This window comes from Crocodylus siamensis, chromosome 3, assembly GCF_052110815.1.
Source record: "Crocodylus siamensis isolate JL-2025a chromosome 3, ASM5211081v1, whole genome shotgun sequence".
In the NCBI taxonomy this organism is placed as follows: domain Eukaryota; kingdom Metazoa; phylum Chordata; order Crocodylia; family Crocodylidae; genus Crocodylus; species Crocodylus siamensis.
In genome coordinates, this window is record NC_143397.1 from 202,192,052 (window position 1) to 202,219,160 (window position 27,109).

At 40.3% G+C, this 27,109-nt stretch overlaps 1 protein-coding gene across 1 annotated transcript in view; it reads left to right on the forward strand.

Annotated features, from left to right (window-relative positions):
- The window catches only part of RDH10 (retinol dehydrogenase 10), a 30,496-nt gene that overhangs the window by 1,697 nt on the left and 1,690 nt on the right, over positions 1 to 27,109 (forward strand). Inside the window, exons 3-5 of the mRNA XM_090040177.1 lie at positions 23,783 to 23,881; positions 25,365 to 25,510; positions 26,266 to 26,397. Coding sequence (XP_089896303.1) covers positions 23,783 to 23,881; positions 25,365 to 25,510; positions 26,266 to 26,397 — 377 coding nt within the window. The remainder of the gene's footprint in view (positions 1 to 23,782; positions 23,882 to 25,364; positions 25,511 to 26,265; positions 26,398 to 27,109) is intronic.

Sequence of the window (27,109 nt, forward strand, 5' to 3'; positions counted from 1 at the left end):
CACTGTCCTTTGGTCCTTCAGTAAAGTTATGAAATGCTTGCATAACAACAGTCTGAAACTAGAGTTAAGCAATCTCAAATATAGTCATGTCAATGCCTGCCTTGAGTTATTCCTACAGCTGCAGTTGAATTCAGTGAACTATCTGGTGTTCAGGAACTTCAGCTTCCTCCTGACCTGTAACTTTTAACATGGGAGTTAAATGCTGTTTCATAACCCTAAAGGAGCCCCTTCAGATCTGTGCTGTGAAACTCCTTAATAGCAGAGCAGTGTGTCTTTTTCCAGTGCATTGTATTGTAAAGTTTAAGAGCATACTTAAACTGCAGGGTACACAAGACAGTATTCTGACTTTCTTGCATTAAAAAATGTGCATTTATAAGGAGCTTTAAACATTTTTAAAGTCATGATCACAACTGGGAGCTAAAAATCTTGTATAATCCACTTAGTTGATGCTTATGCAGGCAGGAATGCTTGCTTGCTTTTAATGAGTGAGTGACTATTTATTTATTTATTTATTTATTTATTTATTTATTTATTAATTAAGCTGTAGTTTAGGATTTGGATACTTTGTCAATGTCATACTTTAAATTATTACATCACTGTCCATTTAAAAAAATATGGGAGCATTTTAGGTTCTCCAACTACTTTTGCCTCCAGCATGTATTTCAGATACTTATTTACATACAACACACTCTCTTTTTTCCTAAGATGCCTTTTTATGTATTTACATTTTTATTGATTTATGGGAAAACTAGATCAGCCTTCAATAATTCTTGAACTAACTTAAGACTTTTTTGCAAATCAAGTCTGTCATCTCTTGAATGGCAATCTTATTGGCTTAAACTGCATTAGTCCATAGGCTACTGCTAGATCTGCACTGTGGAGCTCCAGAACTTGGCTTCCCTCAAACTTTTTTCAAGGAGCTGTTGCAACACCCTGTGCATTTTAATTAAAACTCTGCTGGTATATACTACTCATGCAAATCAAAGGAGCATCATGTCTGGTTGTTTTTACTCTTGCTATTGGCAGAGCTGTTCTCTTTCTCCAGGTCCCATAAGCTGGCTTGACCCAAAATTGGCTGGATTTTTTTTGTTTGTTTGTTTTTTTTGTTCTCTAAATTCTAAGTTACCCTCTGAAATACCAAAAATTGGTTCTAGACTAGCTAAGTTAATGCTGATTTTAATGGGAACAATGTGTCTAGATGGAAAAGTCCAGCTATAAGACTTCACACATGTCAACTAAACTGATAGTCCAGAAACCAAGCTAGTACTCCAGAGCAGTGGTCTCCAAACTTTTTGATTGTGCACCCCTATCAGTAAAAAAAATTCTTGGGCACGCACCCCCAATAGGTTTGTTTGTTTGTGTTTTACTGTACTAATATATTCTGTACAATATATAGATAAACTAAATAGAAATAGAAGTTCTAATATTTTCTTCCCACACCCTAGTGGATTGTCTTGTGTGTACCCCACTCTGGAGACTACTGCTCTAGAGCACTATGTAAAGCTCACTGTCCCTGAAGGATGTCTTCCCCCCTCCTGCCAGGTAGAGGAAGGGAATAATTGTCTTAAGGAATACTTGTGGAGCAATAACATGATATTGCTTGAGATTTAAACAAAACAAAACAAAAACAAAAAGATAGATATCACTTCCTCAGAGGGCATACTTTCATTTCTGAAGGAGTAAATGAGACATGTAACTTGACTTTTATTATCATTTTGAGCCTTTTGAGAGGGTTAAAGAAGCTTACTTTCTTTGCTGTACATTCCAAGTACATTTCTGCTAATAGCTACATACTAAGTAAAAGTAAAAATCTATCTTCTCTAAATGAAAGGCATGGAATTTGTTTGCTCTTGTGAGCCAACTTGAGTACACCAACTTTCAAACTGACAATATCTGAAGCCTTGATGGCATGCCACCATTTAGATGGGATGCATGTCAGTAAAGCAAAACCATGGTTTTGCTTAATTTTTTTTTCTATGAGCATTTTATAGTATGTGTGTCACTACTGTCTGCAAGTGTAGCAATCTCTACAGCATAAGCTCTGATGTGGACTGATTTTGGGGTTCATAAAAATTGGAATGCTTCCAATATGGAAAACCATGGGGTGGGGGGACTAAGTTTGCTATATGAGGAAAACCTACACAGATTTACTGTAGTTCAAATATAACTGCAGCTACTAATGAATTAAACGATTCCTCTGTTTGTAGCCTGTTACAGTAGTTACCTGATTGCCCCTGCTGTCAGTTCCTGGAAATAAATGGTTTTCACCCTCCCAGGGAAGATGTGACAGAACTTGGCTCTGATAAACTTCCAGTCACGATGCAAGATTTGACCCTTTGATTTAGCTCTCTCTAACCAAGTGATCCAGTCATTGGTTATGATTTTACAATACAAACTAGTACTGATGAGGGACCTAGGTACCAATGCCAATGACTTCTTTATAGAAATAGCACAAGATATTGCAAGATATAAAAGGAACTGTTCTTATTTGTAGTGTACACATTTAATTAAATTCTATTCCGACATGGACTGTAATAATATGAACTTTCAGATCCTTGTGAGACCTAGGGGGGAGGGTTGTTTCCCGCCCCCCACCCCCTTTTATGATTCAGATCATGCTGTTTTCATGTAAGTGAACAATTACTGTGTTTCAGTATAACCAGTAGGTCTTTCTTTTAAGTTTTGATGCTTGGACAAATCTCAGATTTATTGTGTATTGGCAGAAGCTGATGACTAAAATCTCTAAAGCAGTCCTGAAAGTTCCAGGCCTAAGGAAGGCTGGTTTGGCATCAGCTCTGCTATTTTCCTGCCATGCAAGAATTGTTCAAAACTTTTTTTTTCAGCTTAAGCTCTCCATTATTTTTATGAAATCAGTTGCATGCTATTCTTCTAGATCAGCTTTCTCTTCAACTAACCAAAAGGGGGAAGCAAAAGCATTTGACTCCTGTTCTATAATGCTTTTGAAAGTGTATTTTTGTATAGTGAGAGACTAAGGCCCTGACCCTCTCAAGACTTATCCAGGTGCATAACCTTATATACTATAAGTAGTTATGCTGATTTGTGTGTTAGTACTTGGACTGTCGAGTTTTTTAAGCATGCATGCAGAGCTTTAAGTTTGGGGTCTAAGTTATTTTGAAGGCAATTCTTCTTGTATTGATATAGTAAGAAGATATCCAACATGTACTTAGTAGACTTCTTTAAATGAGGAATCATTTTCTCTATCAAGTACCTAAAGTCTATGAGGTTTAGTGGCTCTTTCAAAAAAGGAAAAGCCACCTGGTACAAATGGCATAACTCAAGGAAAAATTGGTATAATATATTGATGTGCAGTTACTATACTTGGTTCTAGTACCCCTGGAGTGTAGCACTTTATAGAAGTTTGGGATTGAAAATAGCAGTCTTGTAACGTCTCCGGATCTACTTTACTGTTCAGGATGGAACTTTTTGATATAGAGTGAGGTCTTAAGAGATTCAGGTGAAGACTTTGACTAAATCACTCCTTTTGTATTGGGTGGTAGTGCTGGTGTTATTGTGTTGTCCTTTTTCTTTTGGAGGGGCATTAATTTTAACTTTTTTTTTAACCCACACTAAAGCTTTTTCATGTTGTGCATATGACTTGACTTTAGATGTGATACTACAAATGTGCATCTACTCTTGATTTAATGTTCTGTTGACTATCTGCATAGTGATTTACAATACCCAATTCTTAATTTTTGTTTGTTGATGGGTTTTTTTTTGTCTTCAGGATTCTAGTCTACAAAAAGCAGTTGAGAGTTTTAGAGTGTGTGTGTGTGTTTTGTTTGTTTTTTGGTTTGGTTTTGTGTTTTTTAAGTACTGTCAATCCACTATTAAGATGAACTGCCCCTCCCGCAGGATGAGAGAGGGGCTGATAGGGACTCTGGATGCATAGTTTGAGGTCCCATTTGGTGATGTTTGTCAAGCCTTTAAGGGTGGGGGGGAGAAAGGTACAGCTCAGTTGTGGGATTGGAGTCAAAATGCATTCAGTGTAGTGGCTCACTATGACTGGGGAAAAAGTTGGCAGTGTGGGGGGGAATGTGTTCAATGAGCACTACTATATTATTCAGATGGGAAGCTACCATTAAGGATAGGCTAGCACATCCCATCAGCAGGGTAACACTATGTATCTGAGTCCATGAAGGCAGTTTTCCTTAAGCATTTCCAGGGATAACTGTTCTGGCATAGTTTAGTACCTGCTGAAGTATTGGGGCTTAAAGCCCACTGTATGGAAATGGGAGGCTCCTCTCTAGCTTGCTTCTGCAGCCGTATTGCTGAGGGCAGCTGAAACTTGGGGGCATCCGAACCCCAAGCCTCTGGGCTTGGGCCTGCATATAGGATGCCTGCCAAAAGACTTTGGAAATATTTGAAGCCCCTGGTGGGGATGGAGGATTTTTTTGCTGGTTGTAGGGCCACTTATGATTATGGACTGACTTATGGATTTGGACTTGATTTGGCTTGGAACGTGAAAAACTTCTTCTTTAAAAAGGAGAAAACCCAAAACAAACCATTCCCATCAGTATCTTGGCCTCTTGGCTTAGATCAAGCATCTGTGGTACCAAGGGGAGTGTGTCAGGGCAGGGTCTGGCCCTCCTGGTGCTATTCTGGTATTGTACTGTTTGCAGGCCTGGTGCCAATTTCCTGTAGAGAGAATACCTGCCCCCCCCCCCTCCTTTTTTCCCCCTGTCTTTAAGGATCTCCAAAAAATGGCTACTGTCAGCATGTTTGCCTCCTATGGACCATGTGTGTTAGTTGTGCTCAGTATTGGCTGCATTTACTCAACTTCATAATTAAGTTTCCATTACTGAGCAAACTGTCTTTTTGTAGTTGTTCAGAGATGGGCAGTGTATTTAATGTGGCTTCTTTGTGTGTGCATGTAAGATGAGGGGCTCTTTTCCACATGTTAACTGAGGTGTGGAGGCAACTTTATGTATATTCAAGTGACAATGGTGTATGGGTTTCAAGAACTGTGACTGAAAGGATTATTTGCAAGTGATCCACCTTTCCTTCTGGATCTTGGAACGCAGTCATGAAGTACTACGGATTGTGTTCATGTAGGGAAGAAGAGTCAAACATGGCCTGCAAGTTGGATCTGGCCTTCAAAGCCATTTTCAGGCCTATGGGGCTTCTAAAGGAGCAGGTAATTTGAGGGTGGGGTGAGCTAGGCACAGGGCCCACAACCAAAATCCAGGGTACAGAGTCCTCTTGAGGACATGAGATGGCTGCATTAACCCCCACTTCTGGAGGCAGATCTCAGTCCAGCCCTGGGGGAGGGGAGTGCAAACTAGTTTTAAATCCTGATGTAGCACATATGCTTCAGTACATTGTGCATTATGTTTTATGGCCAAATCTGAAGTGAAAACCCAGCTAGACTCATAGCTACAGCAGTAATAAAGTTGATAAGTATTTAACTTGGGCTCACTTTGGTTTCATGTGAGATTCAATTAAGAAAATACTTTTATTTTTTTTTTTCCCCCCCCATCCATTTTAAAAATCATTTGTGCTTTTATCAGGTCACTTTAAGATTTGTGGTCCAGGGGGAGCCGGGGGGGAGATGAAAGAATATTTCTTCCATTAAGATCCATTTGCCAATTTGTCTGGACACATTAGACCTGGACCTTGAGTGGTCAGTAGGTTTGACTTGCATTGGTGAGAGAAGGGTTTAATACATTTTTATTTACAGGTCTATCAGAATCTTGCCTTGCTTCTTTTATGTCTAAGATGCTCATATGATCACTTAAATTTTATGAGCATTAACAGGCAGACAAATAGTGGGAACTGTACATCAGTATATCTGTATATCTTATATCAGTCTGTTTTGGACCCTAGAACTGGTCATCACAGTTCAACTCATTCTCTCTCTTCAGAGAGCTGAAGAACTCTGTGGCTTTTTTTTTTTTTTGCTTAAAATCAAAATGAGTTTCGAGTTACTCTGTGGCTATCAAAGAAACCTGTTCAGAAAGCTTTAGATTATGACAAAGATGTGTGGGGCTTTTTTTTTCCCAGATCATACTCTTCCACTTGAGAGCATTCAGTGACTATATTTAACCATGCTGAGTATGCAAACAGCTTGGTCCTATGTAAAAAACCTTCCTGAGTGCCATTATATTACTATCGGATTCAAGCATGAAAGTCCAGAGCCCATTATTAAACTAGCTGCTCTACAAACCTATGGAATACTTTTCCCTAAAATCCATTGATTCTCAGTTGTGATTTTTGTAGCATGTGAACAGACTGCCCAATAGCCATTTAGTTGTGATAAAGTTAAAAAGCGTATTCACTGCTGTGTTCTATTTCATTAGCAATAAAGATGGCCTCTGAATTTGTTGTTCACATAGTTCTTCCACTGATCCTGCTTTTCAGTGGTGGAAATGTTTGGTTGTTAATCTGGTCTTCAAACAGTAGGGAGCAGCTGTTCTCAAACTGTAGTCTGTTGTCCTCTCAACCAATCACTGGGCTTCACTTGTCTGAGGCCTTTAGGGATACCCTTTATTTCCAGCTGTCAAATTGTTGGAAGCTTGGAAAAGTACATTTAAAATTTCATTGACTGTTTACATGGAGGTCTTAAAGTAGTGTAGGTGTCTGGTTTTTAGCATTTGCAAATGGAAGATATTCCTGAAGTCAATATTTATTTTAAAGTAGACTATGATATGCCAGTCTGAGGATCCTCACTATGAGAATTGGCATGTAAAGTATTAGCTTAGTGGCTTGTGACGTTGCTGGCAGCTAAAATTAAAGTTGGGTTTGCAATTGGTGTACAGTGTAAGAAAGAGAGACTATTGGAATCATTTGAATTTTTTGGGTCTCCTATAACTAATGGGGCTAGAAGCATTTTTGTCAAACCATTAAAATGCTTTAAGGACTAGAAATATCATATATGGATAACTCATTCTATAAAAGACACAGATCTGATTTTAAGTTTAGAAAACAGACATCTGAAAAAAGGCATTAGAAAAATTAAAAGATTATCTATTGAAAATCTAATCGGGTAGAAAAACCTTGGATGGAATTGCTGTCTTTCCCAGTAAGGTGCCTCATGGATTTTTTCTTTTAACTAACAGTAGCTGTTTAGCACTTTTGCTGCTTCAGGGAAATGCATCTTAAAAAGATGGAATTATCCCTTGCCACGTGGCAGCTGTATATGTTTTGAGTCCTGCTGGAAGCTTGGAATATGATAGATTTAAACACCCCCAGCTCTATCAGCAACATCTAGTTTCATTTTACAAATAGTTAACTATCCGAGTGGCTTTCTCTTTGCTTGTTTGTTACAGAAGGGCAACATATAATTATGCCGTATCTTTCAAGAAGAGTAAGTCATGAGGTAGTGGAAATTAGGTTGTGATGTGAGGTGGGAGTATGTCCCTGTGGTAGCATCCTAAAAATCCCATGGTTGCACACTTCTTAATTGGAGAATACAAAGCTGATTATGTGATGCACATAGATCTAGCCCTATCAATTAGTTGGTTTAAATCAACTGGATGAATCCCCTATCCCTCCCACCACTTCTAGGACTGTTTAATTTTGTGTGCTATATATTGTTGTTCTTAAATTTTGGTTTGGGGGTTTATCATCTGTTCAGTATTGTGGGGAGGGAAGGAAGCAAGGAGTCTTTGCTTCCATTTTTCTCAAACGAGTTACTTGTGCTGATGGTTTGTTATGACCAAACTTTCTAGGACACTTTTTGGGAGTTGATGCATATTACGATCTGCCTATTCATCTTTCCACCCTTGTACCTTCTAAGGTTTAGGTAACTTCTGGAGTTCATTAACTTGCTATTTATTTACTCTTGTTTAACCTATTATCTGAAGGGGATATTTTAAGTGGATACTGTTCTCGGTGTTCTTCATACTGTTAATTTGGCTACCATGTGTAAAATGGCAAGGATCCTGCTTTTGAGAACTGAGTTAATTCAGCATGACCCAACTCCAAAAGACTTGAGCCTCTTGGGTTTGATTTGGTCAACTGAAGCAGCTATTCCGATGGCTTTTTAGACTATAGGTAGCCAAAAGGCTATTATATTGTACACAATGAATTTCTAATTTAGGGAGAGTAACAAGGCTCTATGTATTTGATATTGATGATTGTATAAGAAGACTTAACTACTTCTGCATAATGGGTTTCTTATGCCCAGGGATCCAGGTTTTTTGTTTCCCCATGGGGAAACGAACAAAAAATGTAGTGGTTTTTTTTTTTTGTTTGTTTGTTTGTTTTTTTCCTTTGAACTGAGAGAGAAGTGGATTTCTCATCTTGCTGGAGAAATGAGTGGATTTTCCCACTTTTGCAAAGTGCTGTCTGCAGGCTGGCAGAGTTCTGGTCTGCAAGGGGATGTTGGGTGGGGGGCGGGAGGAGGGCAGTTGGGCAGGGGGTACCATGTGCATGTATAAGCACAAGACTGCCAGGCAGCCTGGAGAGTAGCTCCCACAAGTAAGTTTGGGAGGGCAGGAATGGAGGCCCCCATTGAGGGGAGGGGGGCAGGAGTTGGGCTGGGCTGTTGCCCAGTGGGTGGTATGTGGGGCTTGAGGCCTGGTGCCAGAATGCAATGCGCAGCCACAGGGCCCTGGTGCAAAATGGGATGGGGCCATAGGTGGCTTGTCTGGAGGTAGAGGCTGGTGCCCCAGGGGATAGGAGGGCATTGTCTCCCAGATCTGTGTGGGACAGGCTGCCTGCTACAGGCTTGGGCTCCCTGCCCTGGTGCCTTCTCACCCCCACCCCCTAGTTCCTCCACAGCCCAGTGAGCAGGACCTGGTGCGGCAGAGCAGAGTGGGACTGCATGGGAAAGCTGCTTGCCACTGCAACCCCTGTGCCACCCTGGCAAGGCGCCCCCTGCCTGCCCAGCAGCAGCAGGGGTGAGGACTTGTATATTAGTCATTCATTTTAATTGTGGATTTGGGGGTGGGGGGTATTGGAGAACTTGCAACTTTTTTTTAAATGGAGAAGCCAGGATCCCTGCTCATGCTTAACTCCTCTTAGAGAGAGATTCAACTCTCTGCCTGGTCTGTCATACATGTATAGCTTAACAGTCATGTGTGACTGGGGAGAAGTGCAGGGGAGAGACATGACCTCTTGCCCTCCCTTCTATTCCCACAGTTGCTTGGGGGCGGGGGAAGCACCAACTTCAAACCAAGTTTTCTTTTAATAATCATTACCCACTGTAGCTTCTAAGGGTCACTTATTCTTTTTTACTCTCCTTCCCTCTCTTGACTTAAGTGAGTTTTTTGTTCTTTTTTGGTTTCTGCTGCTTTTCTTGAAAATCTGTTTTGTTGAGCTAAGGTCTTGAGACCCAGTCTGTCTGTCATGAAAGGCAGTGTAGTGGTAACTGGTGGACAGAAGCTGAATTGGCACTTTAATACTAAAGCTTTTCTTGCAGCACTTTTAACTCATGTAAAGGCCCTTACACAGATGTAACCAAACTTTGAAAGGAGTGGGCTTATAGTGAAGGCTCTTAGAAGATGGGGAATAGTCAATCTTGAAGAAAATGCTACACATGCTTTTGTAAAGTAACTGATGTAATCTTATGGTCAGCACTGGCAGGGTGAACACTAAATAGTTATGTCAAAATGATCTCAATACCTATAATTCTACACCTGAGAATTGGTACATTAATAATTGTTTTTACTGTTAATCAAACTGACACTTCACAACAATGATCTTTCACAAGTGAAAGGCATTATGGGCCAAGTAAACTTCCAAAGAATACAGTGAACAAATGTGTACCAGAAAGGTGACTATTTTAACATGCTTCTTTTGAAATTCAGGTTTGTGGTTGTTAAATTTCACATGTAAATTGGCTTTGAATGAACATTTTTAGGAAGTTTCCCTTCCATCTGTTGAAACTTGTGTGATAACTTGTCAAATGGTTCTTCCTGTGGACCTGATGAGAGAGTCATGTGCTTGCCTTTTAGCTCTAAGTTTTCAGCAAAAGTAACAGCATGCTTTAGTGTTTTGTTGGCTACAGATAATTCCTGGAATCAACCTAAATTTTTTTTTTTGCATAACTATAATCATGAATCTTTTCTAGCCATTGCAATTTGCCATAGCCATAATATTTTTAAATGAAATGAGCAACTTCGAAAGATGTTGCAAGTTTCTGGTAATGGAGATTTTTGTAGGCCTGATAGGTACAGATGGACGGACCTTCCAAGAGTGAACACTTTCTAGCTTCAGGTACAAGTGCTTATGATGGACTTGACTACATATCTTCCACTAGCACTGTTTAACTACTGATGTTTGTAATGGAAAGCTAAAGTCACTCTTCCAACCAAAAAAAGAATATATTTATCAGGAGCCCCTTTGCCAGTATGCTGTTAGAAAATTGGAGGCCAAATGGTGGTAGTTGAGCACTAGCATGAACCATTTCTCAGATGACCAAAAGGTGGAATCGTACCTTTTCTTTCTTTTTTTTTTTTTTTTTTTTTTTTTTTTTTTTTTTCAAATCCACTACCAGGAACTCTTGCTAAATATCTACTCTAGGGCAGTGCATTAGTCACAATAGCGAACTATATAACCAAGGTCTATTTAAAGTTATTGCACTGGCCACTGCAGATTTTTAGTTATTTTTTAACTTGTCTTAGTTTCAGGGTGTGAAGTGGAAGCGTATACAATTGAACTTTTGTTAGTGAATCTGACAGTGTGCATCAACTTACTTTTGTTTCTAAAATACCAGTGTTATACAATACCACTCTTATTACACTGTTCTCCATAAATAGCAGTTGTTTTGTTGGAGTTACTAAATCTCTAATTGCTTCCTAGTAACATTTTTATGTTTTATGTTAAACCTCCACTCAACTGTAATAAAAATATATTTTCATGGATTTTTATATAAAGTGTCTGTCTATCAAATGGGATTGTTTCCCTTGAGATAATAAAATTACAGACTAGTTTTTTTTTTATAAAAACAGCTCCTCATAGTGAGACATTTAACACACACATTGGTGCCCAGTATCACTGTCTAAATTGGGTAGGAAGGTCAGGATGACTAGAAAGCTCCTGTTTGCATACAGATAGCAAAGTAAGCTGCTGTGATAAGGAACTCTGGCTTTAAGGTGCCCATAAAATTTAACCTGCCTCTGTAGGTTTCCTTTTTTTCTTTCAGGACTATCCACTGTTAGAACGATTTTTTTTTTATCTTTTATTTTAGGATCTGTCTTATTTCTGACACTTACTTGCTTTAAGTCTTATTTTTTAAAAGGTTATACAAATTAAAAATGTAGAAGCTGTGCTAAATGCTTGATAAGCTATGGCTAAGAATTTGCAGTTGTTTAAAAGCTTACTTTTTTTTTATTTGAACAGCATTCCAAGCTTACTCCTATCTAAAAAATGTTTTATGGGTTTCTCTTGAATTCAAGAGTCACAGCACTAATTGCATCAGACTAAAAGGGACCCTCCTGGGTTGCCAAATCCAGTCCCCTGAAGTCTCCTACAACAACTCCCCATTCCAGCCTCTTCCAGAGTAGAAGAATTGCTTAACTTTTTTTTTTTCTTTCCCCAAGATTTAGAAATGTATAATAATTAATAAATGTTACATTCTGAAATGGTGTGGGCAGTTACTAGAAACTTTTGCCAGAACAGGCAAGTCATTAATGGGCTCCTCATACTACGTTCAAACTCTGGGGTATTGCAAATCTAATTCATGGCCTCTAAACTGTCACAGCATTCATTTCGTAAGCTAAGCAACATGTCTCATCACTTGGTTACAGCAGGGCTCAAACCCAGCTTTCACAAAAAATGTGGCTAGATATGAATTTACTGTACCCATTATACACTGCATCTTCCTTGGCACCTGTGTCTCTGAAATAGGCGTGTAGTGGTGGTGATGAACACAGCTGTACTACTATATAGTGACCATGTATTTGTACCATGTAAAATAGTGCTAGAACCCTGTAGGCTGGTGCAATATAAAGCAATGCCTTTTGCATGCATTTGAGTCATGCACAATGCTTTTTTTGTGACTTTAAATCTACCCCTAGTTTAAGGACTCTGAAACACATGACCTGAAAACTTAGTTCAGTAAGGCTGAGGTTGGATGGGGATGTGTTTGAATCCCAATGTGTCCAACAGAGCAAATGAATAAAGATACATAATATAATGAACTCTAGTCAACGCCATATTTCCTCTCTGAGCATTTAAATCCTAGCAAGAACTTGTACTGGCTAGTACCCTTGGCACTCAGATATATTGACGTGCAGGCTAGTATAGCTAACACAATGGCAATGCAAGTGGACTGCTTCTGCAACTAGCCATTTGGGGCTTAGTAACAAAGAGCGATTTTAATTTAATTGCAATGAAGAATATCAGGACTCTCTCTAGACTTAAGCTAACCAACACAGATGCAGGTGAACCTCTAGTGCTGCCTCTTCCCTCCTTCTGCATTGGACACTAGTCAAATGTTTCATGTTGACACTTAACCTGTATTGCATACAGCTACATTTCTACTGCTCTTTGGCAGCCTTAAGTAGAAATTCTGTTCTAAAAAAATCTCCCTCCTGATGTGCTATCAGCTGTCCAGATCCAAATACCATGATTCTGGTGAACCTCTAGTTTGAGGTCAGTAAAACCCCAACTTCGGGGTGATCCCTGAAGTCAGCAGTTCTGTGATCACTCAAAGTTGGCAGAGGAGAGTTTTTATAGTCAAGATGCTGGGGGGAAAAATAGACCCTGAAGACTGCAAGCAAGAAGACAAAGACTCTTTGGTGATCACATCCAGCAAGTCCCTGAATGTGCCTGATCTGGAATGAGTTTGAGTGCTCAGCACTTCATCAAACAGGGAACCTCTTTTCCTGCTTGGATGGACTTGAGACCCTTTTTTGCCCTTGCACTCTGGGAGGTAGAGTAGATGGTCTTTGAGGTGTACAGCCAAGATGACTTTTGACAGCTGGGACCTCCTCAAGAAAAACCCTGGAGGAATGGAAGGAAGCAGCAGGAATGGTAATCTCTGTGTAAAACTCATACTGTAAACTTTTTATGCTGCAGTATGGGCATAAGGAAAAGGTTAGCTTTGAGTTTGATCAGTCCCTGATAGAGTAATGAAGCTTATCTTATGCCACGGGACAGGTTTTTGTTAACAAAGCTTCACTTGAGGATTTTTTTTCCCTGTTTTCCCTTTTTCCTGGTTACATGTAGTCAAGGATGGATCCAAAGAGCTAGGGGAAGAAGTTTAACATGCAACCAATAATGTATACTGTTGCCCATATATAAAATAGAGGTAATTGGTGCCAGTCAGGAAATGCCAGCAAACCTAAGAAGAAATGGGCAGTACAGCCATGTCTCTTGTATTATACTTACACTGACATTAGAGCTTTTAAAGTCAAGATCCATTATATAATTTGTCTGTGTTAAATTCCTAGCACTTGCAAAGTATTATAGGACATCTAGGACTTGCAACTGTTATAGGATGCATGTAGCTGCTGTTGGCATAAGCCAGTTTTAAAATGCTTGTATATATTAAACACTTTCTTCTGGCAGAGAACATAGCATCTAGAATACAGCTACTTATGAATGGAGACAGAGGACCAACATGCTAATGAGAGCAATTCAACTTTTCCCTGGTTGGTATAACAAGATGGCCTGCCACTCCCAAAAGGACTTTAGGTGCTGGCTTCTACAGTAGGAAACAATGTTGGAACCAAAAATCTGTTGAGGTGAAAGTTTGCTACCACAACTGGCTGTGGTACATATCCCTAAATCCCAGCTGAGAGAGAGAGAGAGACTAATATGACAAAAGCGTGACCCGATGGCAATCTCTGTTAAAGCCCTGAAATAAACCTCTTGTCACATGATGCTCACTTACTTTTACCACCTAAAAAACTTGGTGAGAGAAATGAAGGGTGGTTTTTCATCTTGTTTTTCCATTCAAAGTAGAAAAAAGTAATGTTATTAGCTTCAGTCCTGAGTATTTACCTGCATTTTAGAAGAAAGTTGGCATCCACTTTGCACAAATATCTTGGGCTATCAAACAGTCTCACAAAATTAGATCTCTAGGAAACGGAGGCTTGTAATACAGCATTGCTGTAGCCCCAGCTATGCATGAGTCATCACGCTGACCTCTTCCTAAAATTTTCTAATGTTCTTCCTTGCAGTCATGCCACCACAGTTTATAAGTTCTAATAAAGTGTACAAGACTTAATTTAGCCAGACTGCTGTAGCAATCATAAACATAACTCTACTATAAAAAGTGATGCTATTTATGTTAATCTAAAGGCAAAGCATAAGCCATCATAAGCAACAGTTTTCTTCAGATGAATCTGAAAAGCAATAAGCTGATTACTAAAACCTAATGCACCCTATAGAACAATTCAGAAATGCAACTCAGCCCTGCTTTCAACCTTTATAGGAGGTAAAGGATGGAAAATTGACTTGCTTCTTTACCATGCTTATAACTGGTGGTATGAGTGTGTGATTTGAATGGGATTGCATATGTTATCTTCACTGTCTCCCAACTGTAAATAGTTTTGTGGCATTAAGTTTTAATTGAGTAGTTTCCTTCATCCAGTTTCAGTTTGCTTCTGATTTATACCGAAGTAGATCTAAAATTCTAAAGGGGTTTTATAATCAGTCATTATTTGCACTACATAATGTCTAACTTTGGCGGATTTTGATCTATTCATACCTAAATGTAGTGCATGACATTTGTTCCAGAGGAGACTGACACTGCCGAAATGATATGTATTTAATCTGGGACAGACTTTGACACTTTATCTAAAACAGATTTATGACTTAAGCTGTCATAGGAGTTGGCAGAATACTGTCACCCAGGTATGTATCTGCTGTGGGGAGTGGAAAAGGAGTATGAAGAATTAGCTACTAATTTCTGGATATACTTCTGCAGTATACAATGTCCATTTTAGTTATAAACACTCATTGCTGTAACTTCAAAGAAATATTTCATGTGGAATAGTATCTAAGTCACCTTTTTTTTTTTCCCTCTCTTCCAGTGAAAGTTGAATACATCTCTTTTTAAGGCCAGTTGTTTCAATGCTAATGCTGACTAGTTTTTTTCCTATGTTTATTGCCTTCTTTGTTACCTCCAGTTTTTATACCTAACCAAACTTTATCTCTAGTTTCACCCTGTTTGCAGATACAGAATGTGCAAAATACCTGTGTGCATGTGGCTTTGTTTCCTTGTTACTTATGTGATCATTACAGACTTGTGTTGAAGTTCATGTTGTTGTTTCATAAGTTTCTGGTTGCAAGGCAGCTGTAGCAATATTACTGTGCATGTGTGTTAAGCATTAACTGGTGTTGCAGTTGAAGTTTAAACAAATCCCCATGGCCCCAAAAATAGTGGGTTTTTAGGTGAAGGACAAATAAAGTTCAAGTGAGAAATTGAAAGTTGAGCTACCCATGAAGAGCAAAATAACTAAAAGATTCCTTTCAAAATAAACAAGGCAAAGCACTGCTCGACCTGGTACTGGCTACTGGGGATGACCTAACTGGCGACCTAGTGATCAATTGGGAAGCTGGGTGACAGCGACCATGAGCTGTCCACTGTAAAGCTGGCAAGTCAGCAACACAGAAGTACTTTTACTATAGAAAAGGCAGCTTTGACAAGCTCAGGGGACCATAACCCCAAGGAGAGGGGAGTTCAAGAAGAGTGGTTGCTCCTCAAGGGAGCAATCCTCAATGCACAAGCTAAGTCTATTTCATCTTGGAGGAAAGGCAGCAAGGGGGCACAGCAGCCCCCCAGCTCTCCAGGTTCCTAGCAGACCTCCTGAGGCTAAAAAGAAAGGCCTGCAAAGGATGGAAGATAGGATTCACCTCCAAGGAGAATTATACTGCACTGGTCCAGTCCTACAGGGAGCAAACCAGGAAAGCCAAGGCTGCAACTGAACTCCAACTAGCTTCGAGCATCAAGAACAATAAAAAGTCCTTTTTCAGATATGTGGGGAGCCGGGGGAAAAGCAAGGGCAACATTGGACCCCTGCTGAACCAGATGGGGCAACCGACAACTGATGCCCAGGAAAAAGCCAACCTATTAAATGGGTACTTTGTGTCGGTCTTTCATCAGTCCCATGGGACACCCATGCCCACTTCGGGACAGGGAGGTTCGGGTGAGGGAAATCCCCTGCCCTCCATTAATGCTGACCTCGTGAAGGAACAACTTGAGAAGCTGGATACCTTCAAGTCAGCCGGCCCTGACAATCTGCACCCCAGGGTACTCAAGGAACTGGTAAGCATCATAACCAAGCCCCTGGCATGAATCTTTGAAAACTCCTGGCACTCTGGTGTAGTGCCTGAAGACTGGAAGAAGGCCAATGTGGTGCCGATCTTCAAGAAAGGGAGGAAAGTGGATCCAGCTAACTACAGGCCCATCAGCCTGACTTCTATCCCAGGGAAGATCTTGGAAAAGTTTATTAAGGAGGCCATCCTTGAGAGACGGGCCCAGGCTAACATTCTAAGGGACAGCCAGTACGGGTTTGTTGCTGGTAGGTCTTGTTTGACCAATCTCATTTCCTTTTATGACCAGGTGACCTATCACCTGGACAAGGGAGAAGAGATTGATGTCATATATTTTGACTTCAAAAAAGCCTTTGATCTGGTATCCCACGATCACCTGTTGGTGAAACTGGCCAATTATGGCCTTGGGTCCACCACGATCCGCAAATTAGATGCTCATCTTGCTGGGGTCCTATGACCCCAGCTGACTTCCTGCCCTTTGGATGGGGGAGCTGAACTCAATGATCTTCTGAGGTCCCTTCCAGCCCTAATGTCTATAAAGATATTCAATTGTGGTATAAAATACCAGTGTCTCTTATGAAGGTCTGGCTTAAGGAAAATAGCATGTGTTTCTTGATGCATCCAGTCCTTGAGCTGTAATTTAGTTATGTGTCTAACTAGAAGTATAACTTTCTCAATTTGATTACTTCAGGTCAGAACTAATCCATTGAGAGTTGTAATGCAGAACAAAGATTCATGCTTTCAAGCTAAGTATCACCATAATGGAGCACATTGAGGAAGAGTTATTTTCTCAGCTGCCTAAAATGAGTATTCTAGGTCTGTGGTAAAGAATGTGAGATGAGTAGTTTCAGGCAGGTCATAACACTTCTACCTGAAAACTGTCATGGCTTAATGGCTCTTTCACTGACTTCAATATGGTTTTTTCCCTTCATGGTTTTTTGGGTAGTGGTGTTTTTTTGGGTTTTTTTTTGTTTTGTTTTTGTTTTTAATAGTAGTCTGTAGCCCCCTGTCCAACTTTCTTTGCTCAGCCTGCTGCTGATGGTGCTATGCTCTTCCAGGACCCAACTGTACTTCAGCTGTGATTTTACTGGCTACTGTAATCTGTTGTTGTGTTTTTTTTTGTTTTTTATTTTATTTTTTATTTTTAAATAAACATCATTTTTCAGGGTTGCAATATGCTATAAATTGGCTCTTGGAGCATCCCATCAAAACTATTTTTTTGGGGTGGTGAAGGGAGGTTGTAATTCAGAAAAATAAACTTCACAGTCCTGTTTTACAAAATAAATCTAAAGTGGTAGCCTCAAACAAGTCCAAGCTATAGGACTGTTTCTGAAGATACCTGTAGTCTTACTAAAAGGCCCGTTGCCTCTTTGTAAACTCTGTTTACATGCATCCATACATATTTTATGGGGTAATATCCTTCAACAGACTTCTGGAATCTGTTCAGTATCAGAACTAATAGGTTGGAGGTTCAGTAGGTCTTTTGCCTTTCTATTGCAAGCTAGAAGAGAAGTTGGGTAACGTTAGTATCCAACAGAATGGTTATATATAGAAAATGTAGGCTGGAATGGAGCTGGAAAGTGACTTGCTGCTGTACACGAGGAGGTTTGAACCTGCAGTGTGTTCCATTTTAAGGTCATGGGAATAAGTAGAGGAAGGAGAAACCCCAGTCCCTCTTTGGTCTCTAGTTACGTATTCCAGAGCCTTGCTTACAAGAAGCACCTGTGACAGTGGAAGGCCTTGTTTCTGAGGTCTCTGGCTTTTGAACTAAAGGTCATACTTAATGGATACACCTACACATGCATTTTACAGGGATGGACTAATTGGCTCCACAGTGAAGCATCACAGTCTGCACATGTGCCAGTATTAGGGTGCAGTAAACTAATAAACTTTGCCATAGTACTGTCCATGACAATCTTATCTTACGGCAGAATGCTTTACTGTACTGAAACACCTGCAGACAGCAACTGGGGGCATAAATTGCACCTGGTCAGCTCAGCCACCCAGGGGCTTGCTCTACTCCAGCTCAAATTGCTGCTGTCCTAGGTGCATGCATAGATGCTGTGCCTCAGAGCAGTTATCTCCAGTGTGAATTGCACTGGAGTTTTTATGCTGCCTTAATTTCACATAGATGAATGCATTTAGAGGGAATTATGGGGTGCTTGGTGGAATGTGGGACAATCCAGAGTGGATGTTCAAGCAAACTGTTCTAGACTTATTCTGTGATTGCAGGGGACTGGATTTTTTTTTCTTCTCTTCTCCATGTGGTCTGTTCCCATCCTTTGTTCCTATATCATCCAGCCAGGGTTAGAATGTTTAGTTTGGTGAAAAGGAAATTAAGAGAGGCCATCATAGTAATTTTCAAATGTTTGAAAGGCTGCCATAAAAAGGAGGACACAAAGCAATGGGTTTAAACTAGTGAAAAGCTGATTTTTAGATTGCACCTCAGGCAAAGCTTCCTTACTGTAAAAGCAGTAAGACAAAGCAAAAGGAACAAGCTATCCAGGGAAGGTGTAGAATCTCCTCCATTGGAGGTTTTCAAGAAGATATTGGATAAACACTGTTTAGGACTAACACATGCTGCATTTGTGCACTTAGTAATGCTTGAAGTTCCTTCCAGTCCTGCGGTTTTAACAATAGTAAAATACTTGCTGGTACTCTTGAATCAGACCTGGTTCTCAATTTCTTATTTTTCATGGAACAATCTTTCTAGAACTACAACTCTAGTTCCTAATTGGCCACAATGACGTCTGGAAATACTAACTTCCCTGTGTATAGGGGAAACTTTACCATTCTTACCAGTATTGTAGTTAAATGAGAAAAATAACTGTACTGGTATAGAAATGCGGGAGCTTTCCTAATATAGATAAACTCTTGGAGTAAAGATCATAATGACAACATTACTTTCCTCCAAGTCTCCTCATCGAAGAGGACTAGCTAGAAGAAAGACTGTGAAACTGTTGTCACTCAGATTTTCTTGGCATAGGGGAATTCTTGCATAGCTATAAAGACAATCTAACCAGCATTTTTCACAATGCCAAAATGGCTTCAAGGGGGCTTTAGCACTAAATGGAGTCAGAAGCTATGAAAATTCCATTGTACTGGCAAATATAAACTTGCAAGCTGGTTGGTATCTGCCATATTTGCTTCTCTTTTGAAATAAACCATTTTGAAAACCATAAAAGCCACTTCGTGCATAGGATGAAGGTTTGATGAGAGCCTCTGCATTTAACATCTTTTGGTCTAAACTTGCATACAGCTAGCATTACATGGTGGATTTTTTTGTTTTGTTTTTGTTTTTGTTTTTTTGATAGGTGCTTGTTAACTCACTACTTTTGAAAATCATCAATCCAAAATTTAATTAAAAATATCAGACTTTCCCAAATGCAGTATTTCTTCATATTCTCATTTTATTGTACTTTAGACTAATTTGTCTTGACACTGCAGCTGCACTACCCTTTGTTGCACATTCATTTGAGTTTTTTGTTTCATTAAGAGCACTAAGAATGGAACTAAAAGAATTTGAGGAAGGGGAGGGAAGAAGTGCTGGACTGTTGGAAGTTAATTTGCCGTAAACCAAAACGTTGAGAACAGATTACAAAAGCTATGAAGTGACATGTAAATGCTTGTTCAGTTTCACACTTATTTCTAATAAGTCATTAAAGCCGTGTGCTCGGGAAATATAAAATATTTTAGCTTTTGGGGGGGTAGTTTGCACAATTCTAATGGTTCATTCAAAAGCTATGAGGAAACTGCCCCAAGGGGGAGCAGTGGATTTTTAAGGAAACTATAAAAACTTAAAGATGGAAAAGAGCTATCTAGCTCATCCTTCACTGAGCACTAAATACATGCACTGCTTTATTTGTTCCCTTTTAACGTGAATCTAGTATTAGTGTTGTTGATGGAAAATTTCTTCTCTGATCTAAGAAGCCCTGACTACTTCTGTATAAAAATGAACATGTTCAAATGAACAGTAAAATTTAGATGACAGTCTTAACCAGAATATTCTGTTGTCCTATTGTAGTGAGTCTGCCCTAACACATCATATAGGACCTAACCTCATTCCACCCACTAAATCGGTCTGTTTTTATTCGGCGCTGGCAGGTTTTCAGTATTTAGTATGGATTTTGTTAAATCGTCAGCCCTCAATCATGTGAAAATGAGAGAATATTAACTTTGTTTATTTTTTAATTCTATGTTACCTTTTATTCTGTGTTACCTCTTTCCAAATCTCCTAATGTGAGATGAATGGCTAGAGGAAAGGAATGATTTTTACTCTAAAAAGCCTATCTAAATGGGGCAAGCCACCATATTTCCATATTAATATAGGTATCAGTATTATAGTTAGATCATAGAATCATTGAAAGTTAGGAGGCCACCTAGTCCAACCCCCTACTCCAAGCAGGACCATTCCCAATTATACCATCCCAGCCAAGGTTTTATCTAGTTGAAGCTTAAAAACCTCCAAGGATGGTGATGAACATAATAAGGATGGCAAGCTTTTTCCTTTATATGGAAGTGCTCTATTTTTGCCCCGGGAACTTCTAGTTTGAGCACATCAGGTTAATTTCAGTAGCTTCCTCAAAGCCAATGGACCTTGGATCTCTCTTTAGTTCAATCTTTCTACTTGAGCCAATTTTCATGAGTACTTTTGCAGGGCTGACTCCTAACCTTGAAGTGCTTTGTGTTGGCAATATTGCCTTCTTACTGGGGATGTGCTATGAGAAATGGATTTGAAACTTGCTCTTTCTTAAGTTTTGAAGGAACATAGTATGGGAGAAAAATGACACTTCTGAGACCAATGGGCTGTTTTCATAGGCTGTCTAGTGGTTTGGTTACTCTTATATTTATGCAGTGGTACAGCCATGGAAAAGCTTTCAGCTCAAGATTGGAATTCCCTCCATAAAGGTCTACTCTTATCTCATAACAACTTGTGCTAAACCACAGCTTTCAGACTAACATCATGGGAAGCTTACCCTTGTTTCCTTCCTAGTGTCTTTTTCTCTTTACTTCCCATCCACTTCACAGTGATCTGTAATAGGCTATTAGAAGAAATAGTCTAATGTCACAGGCTGGAACATACTGCAAACTGCTGTACCCTCAAAAGGAAGCCTGCTGCACATAATGCCATCCTACTCTGGCTGAGTGGTGGTGTTGCCATATGGCATGGCAAGAGAAGCTGAAACTTCTTGCCTGGCACAGATATTAGCCTAACAAGCAAGGTAAAATGCTTGCCTAAAACTAAATGATATCCAGCACCAGGAGAAGAAAAACATAAGGGGGTTCACATTGAGAGAGATAATAAATAAATACTAACTTCCTTTTCACAGGTAAGCTGATCTAAAAGATGCATGAATCAGCAGTAGAAGAGGCAAGGAGTCAGGGATCTGTTAATCTTCTATCATATGCCAGCTGTCCAGTGAAAACAGTCTTTTGTGTGGTGTTAGGAGGTCTGGATTAGTCATTTTAACACCTGCAGGGAAAAAATGTAGTACAAGAACATGTGAAAATCATTAGAGCAAAACTGTTCTGACATCTGTGATTGGGAAATGCAGACAGCATAAGAATGGAATTAGATGAATTCAGCTGTAGTTTTGTATGTTTGCAAGTGTACAGCTGACATGATTCAAGCCATCAGTTAACTAAGTAGTGAATACTTAAGGGGCACTTGCATGTTTTGAGTTTGGATCCAAGTTATGCTATGAGTTAATTTTTGGGAGGACAGAGGGCTGTTCTGAAATCTCACTGGAAACAAATGAATTAAAATATCCCTTGCATTGACAGCTGATACCAAGAATTTGGTATCTATTTCTTGAGCATATATTGACAATATACTGACAGCATTTTATACAAGCAGGACATTGGCTACCATGGTTCCCCTGGTTTACCTGTGGCAGGCTAGGGTGTTAAGTCTGTGTTTGTCAAGGTTAAGTGTAGTCTTATGTAGCATTTTGGCTCCTATACCACGGCTTTGGTGAGGGATGACTTTGCCCACCCCTGCTCTAGAGGTTATCTAGTCCAATCCCTGCCAGAGGCAATTATTCTGGGTGGAGGGCCACATACTGAGTTTTGGCAAGCCATTGAGGGCCACATGACAGGCAGCCAGGGGCAGATAAATATTAATTTTCTAAATTTTTAGGGGCCCCGTAGGCTGGATAGAATGGGCTGCCGGGCCACATCTGGCCCATGGGCCACATTTTGCCCACTCCTGCTCTGGAGGTCCCTTCTAGCCCTGCTTCTTTTGTAATGAGGAATCTGGGGTATGATTTTCCATGGGGCTTTATCAACTAGACTTTTTATGAGGCTTACTTCTGGTTCTTAAATTGTCTCCATCTATAGTACCCACCCTCCCATTCCACCTTTGACACAACAGGGTCTGCCCTTGTGTGCCCCTGTCTGGACATAGGAGCCAAGTGGTACCATACTGCACCAAACAATGTATCCTGTGAGAGTGGGGCAAATGAAATGGTGCTTCCTCCCCTGAGGAGTGTTTGCCAGAGCAGGCACAGCTGTGCACCCAGTATGTGTAGCTGGGGGGAGGCAAGCAAACAAGGCACTGGATCAGCTCCCAAGGAGCCTGGTTACATGGTGGCAGCAGTGGCTGCTGCAGTAGCCCAGGCAGGTAAGATTTCCCTTCTGTTCACCCATGGCCACCCCTGGTCCTACAGTGGTTGGCTTGCTCCCTCTTCCCTCCTGGGCATTTGGTGAGCTTCCTACACCTCTGGGGGAGGTAGGTACTCTGGCAGGAACTTTTGGCTTCTGGTCATACTAGTAATTGACAGTCAGAGGCTCAGACTATCACCTTAAATGGTGTCCATCTCTGATTGTTGTAACACCTGAATTGCAGGAGGTGGTAATTTTTTCTAAATCAATTAATTTTCCTTTAATTTCCTTTAAATCTAATTTATTTCCTAAATCAATTAAAATGGAGAGCTTCCACTTGAACAAGCTTTTACTGCTGGTACTGGAAATATCTTAAGTAGGTGGTTTATGATGGAAACAGACATGTCCTTAATCATAGCAATGCTTGTGGGTGCCAATAACCATGAGAACAGTAGTTTAGATTAAGATGGATGACATATTTTATACTCTTTGTATGCAAATCTTAATGCAAGTAACTTTTATAGGAGGCAAGGCTTCTGCCCTTGTAAAATAACAAGTAATTGGGATAAAAATCACAAGTACCACCTCAGCTTGAAAAATATCTGGCTAACAAGAAATTCCAACTGATAATTTGCACTAGTCGTAACACAGACATGCTATATAATGTAACTAAACATTCCTTTCTGTAAAACCTGACTCCTTCATTTAAAGCTAAGCTATCTTTTTCAGATAACTAGTCTTGCAGAAAAATAAATGCCTGAGTCAAATTGATCCTTTAACTTACAATGTCTAAGGACATAATCCTCTCTGCCCTGTGGTCTGGTTTCATGAACATGCTATGGCATTTTTGTTGGCATTAATCTTGGAAAAACTCTGAGGCTCAGTCTTGTGTAATCATCTTGCATCTTGGCTGATACTGAACTGGAATAGAGGTTTTGAATGACTAATGCTTTATCTTAAAGTAATACGCTCGCACTCTTTCACTTTGTAGACCACTAAAGCATTCCTTCCCAAGATGCTGGAAATGAATCATGGACACATTGTGACAGTTGCAAGTTCCCTGGGATTGTTCAGTACTGCTGGAGTAGAGGTTTGTTGAGCTATTAAGCTAAATGCTTTCTTGAATGAGAAATGCTTTCTTTCATCAGCTATGAATAAGTATGCAAGTGCTCCTCATACTTGAAACTTCCAGGCAAAGTGATTCAGGAGTAACTAGTGTGGGTGTTTTGTGGCAGGGGGTGGGGGGTTAAGGGGAGCACTGCCACTTTGAGAGGTGGTTTTTTGGGGGCAGTTTTGTTGGTGTCTTACTGACATTGGATGCCAAAATGCTGAGCATCCTCTTTATTGTGCCCTATTAAGATGTTCCTAGTTGAGCACTAAGCATGAATTGAAACTATGCAGTCATCTACAAATTGGTAATTACTGAAAAAGCTGGCATGCTGGTGAAATGCTTAGTGGTATGAGCTTTCCTAGCACTGGCCTAGACTCTATCTGCAACTCTAAAATTGTTGATGTTACAATAGTATTGGAGTTTAGAGAGAGAAGCTCAAGATCTCATTACAGCACAGGTTGGCAACATATTTTTGGGCGGAGTGCCAAAAAAATTAGCGTCAACTTGTAAGACATTGGTGTACTGGGGTGGATGGCAGGGGAACAGCAAGGGGTCTGATCCTTCTTGGGGCCAGTGCAGCCCCAGCTGTCTGCCCAGAGGTGCACATGCACCCGTTGCTGGCAATGAGCTGAGCTGGGCTGGGGCTCCGCACCCCAGTGCAGCTGTTTGGAGTCTCCCCACCAGCTGCTGGGAGCATCCTGGGCTCTGGCAGGTGGCACAGGCCTGCACAAAGCCAAGGCTGGCTGTGGCAGGCAGCCCAGGAAGTTACAAACAGCTGCACCAGGCTCCATGGAGCCCTGGCCCAGCTCTGTGGTGGAGGGTGCATGCATGCCTCAGCGCAGACAGCAGGGAATGGACCAGAGCTGCACAGCTCCAAAAAGGATTGGGCCCTATGCAACTCCTCTGCCATCCTCCCTAAGAGCTGGCGTGCCAAGCAAAATGTCTTCATGTGCCATGCTTTGGTTTGCTGACCCCTGTCTTTTGCCAACCCTTGTCTTAGAGGATCCCAGGACTCATTGACCCCGGACGGGCTAAGAATTCTATTTGTGGTGCTCAGGTGTGGATTATCTCTACTAGATGATCCTGATTTTAAAAACAGTTTTGCAACTACCATATTTTATTCAAATCCAAATCAAGGTTGGCTTTTCCTCCTCCCCCACTGCCCCTGTTTAGACTTCAATTTTCAAAGCATCCCTAGGGCCTTGAAGATGAGGAAGTTTTTTAACAGTTTTACACATGGAGAGACTGAAGCAACATGGAACTAACTTGGCCAAAGCTCAATAGCAGCTCCAATGTTGTGTTTTAGGCTAGAGTTAAACAGGGAGTTTTAGCTCCTGGTTCCATGTGCTAGATTGCACTTTCAGAGCTTTATGGTCAAGTAATATAGCTAGCTGCTGTATCAGATTTGTTATATATCATTTATACTAACTAGTTAATTATTTTTACTTTCTTACCAACACAGGATTACTGTGCCAGCAAATTTGGAGCTGTGGGTTTCCATGAATCTCTGAGCCATGAACTGAAGGCTGCTGAAAAGGATGGTATTAAAATGACCCTGGTGTGTCCTTACCTTGTAGATACAGGAATGTTCAGAGGATGCAGAATCAGGTGAATAGACTCTTCCTTTTGTCCAGTGCACCTTTAGTAGTGCTGTTCTTAATCCAGTTTTGAAAAAAGAAAAAATCACTAATTTGAAGGCATGAGAAGTAGATAGCAATAACTTGAACAAGTAACACTTGCTTTCCTGAAATTTAGTGTCATCACTTTTTAATTTCAGTTAGAGTAATTTAGGGTTGAAGACTTGTTTCTCTCTCTTTCCCCACCCCCTTGCTTTTTTTTTTTTTTTTTTTTTTTTTTTGTTAGTGGTCAGCAATACCTCGATGTTACCTGATGTAACGTAGGACACACCTACTATTTGTATTTTAATCTGTTGCATGGTTTTTTTTAACAGTGTAGTCAGGAACCTGCTCAGTAAAATATTTAGACTGACTTTGTTTGAAGCAATCTCCATAAACAAACTGTATTGCAACTAAAGCACTCTTAAGCACAATTTTGCTTTGGTATTTTTTTTAGCATGCAATCACACTTGGTTTTTTCTTCAGTAGTCTTATGTGGTGCTTTGTTGCCAAAATCTATAGATTTTGATCTTCAATCTCGAGAATGAAACAAACCTAAAATGTGAATATAAAAATCCATTTAAAAATTCACTAGTTAATAAGCAACAAAGAACTTACTTTTTTTTTTTTTTTAAACACTTCAGAGTGAGTGAGTTAACTCTTCAGCTAGACAATCATCTTTTAAGTGAACAAGCTTTGGTAAATCAGTTCATGAACTCTTGTTAACCTGTATAAATAAAATTTCAGAAAAGAAATTGAGCCTTTCCTCCCACCGCTGAAACCAGACTACTGTGTAAAGCAGGCTATGAGAGCTATCCTAACAGACCAGCCCATGATTTGCACACCTCGCCTGATGTATATTGTAACCTTCATGAAAAGGTAACCTTCCAGAATACTAGCCAGTTAGCAATGCAACACACAAAGTGTATTTATGTACTTCAGACAGACAACTGTATGTCCAAAAAACTTACAATCTGCCTCTTGCTGCCTCTGACTACTTTGTACAAGTCTCTCCCTTGGCTCACCAGGGGACTGGCTGCTTTCTACATCCTGTGGGCTCCATGAATCTGAAGACCTGTGTACTGAGTTGAGTGTTCAGGGACTTTGATATTTCCTCTCCTTCCCCTTTCCAGGAAAGACTAAGGCTGCAGTAACTTTTCAGCAGTGCCCTTCCATACTATGGAATCACTTTCTAGGAGTGGGTCCCAAGGTATATGTCAGCATTTATCCCTTATAACTGATCTCAAGAACTAAAGCCCTCATCTGGTGCAGGTTCCCTGTGATCTGCACAGATCTCCAAGGGAAGGTAAAGCCTGTAGGCTTAAGAACAGAGCCCTCCTATTAAGTCTAGGATGAGATGGAAGGGCTCCTGTTCCTTTCTCCCCTTCCCAGCACACAATTTTGCAGGGCTTCTGTTCTTGTTCTGGTTTGAATCTACTGCTTACTCTGCCCTTTTTTTGCAGTTCTTCAAACTTCCAGATTCTCCAGGCATGCAGGCAAGACTTTTAAAAATCGATCAACTCCTTTTAACTTCTGTTGCCTTTGGAGGAGCTCTCAACTTTGGAGCTTCTGAGGGTTCTGATCTAGTCGG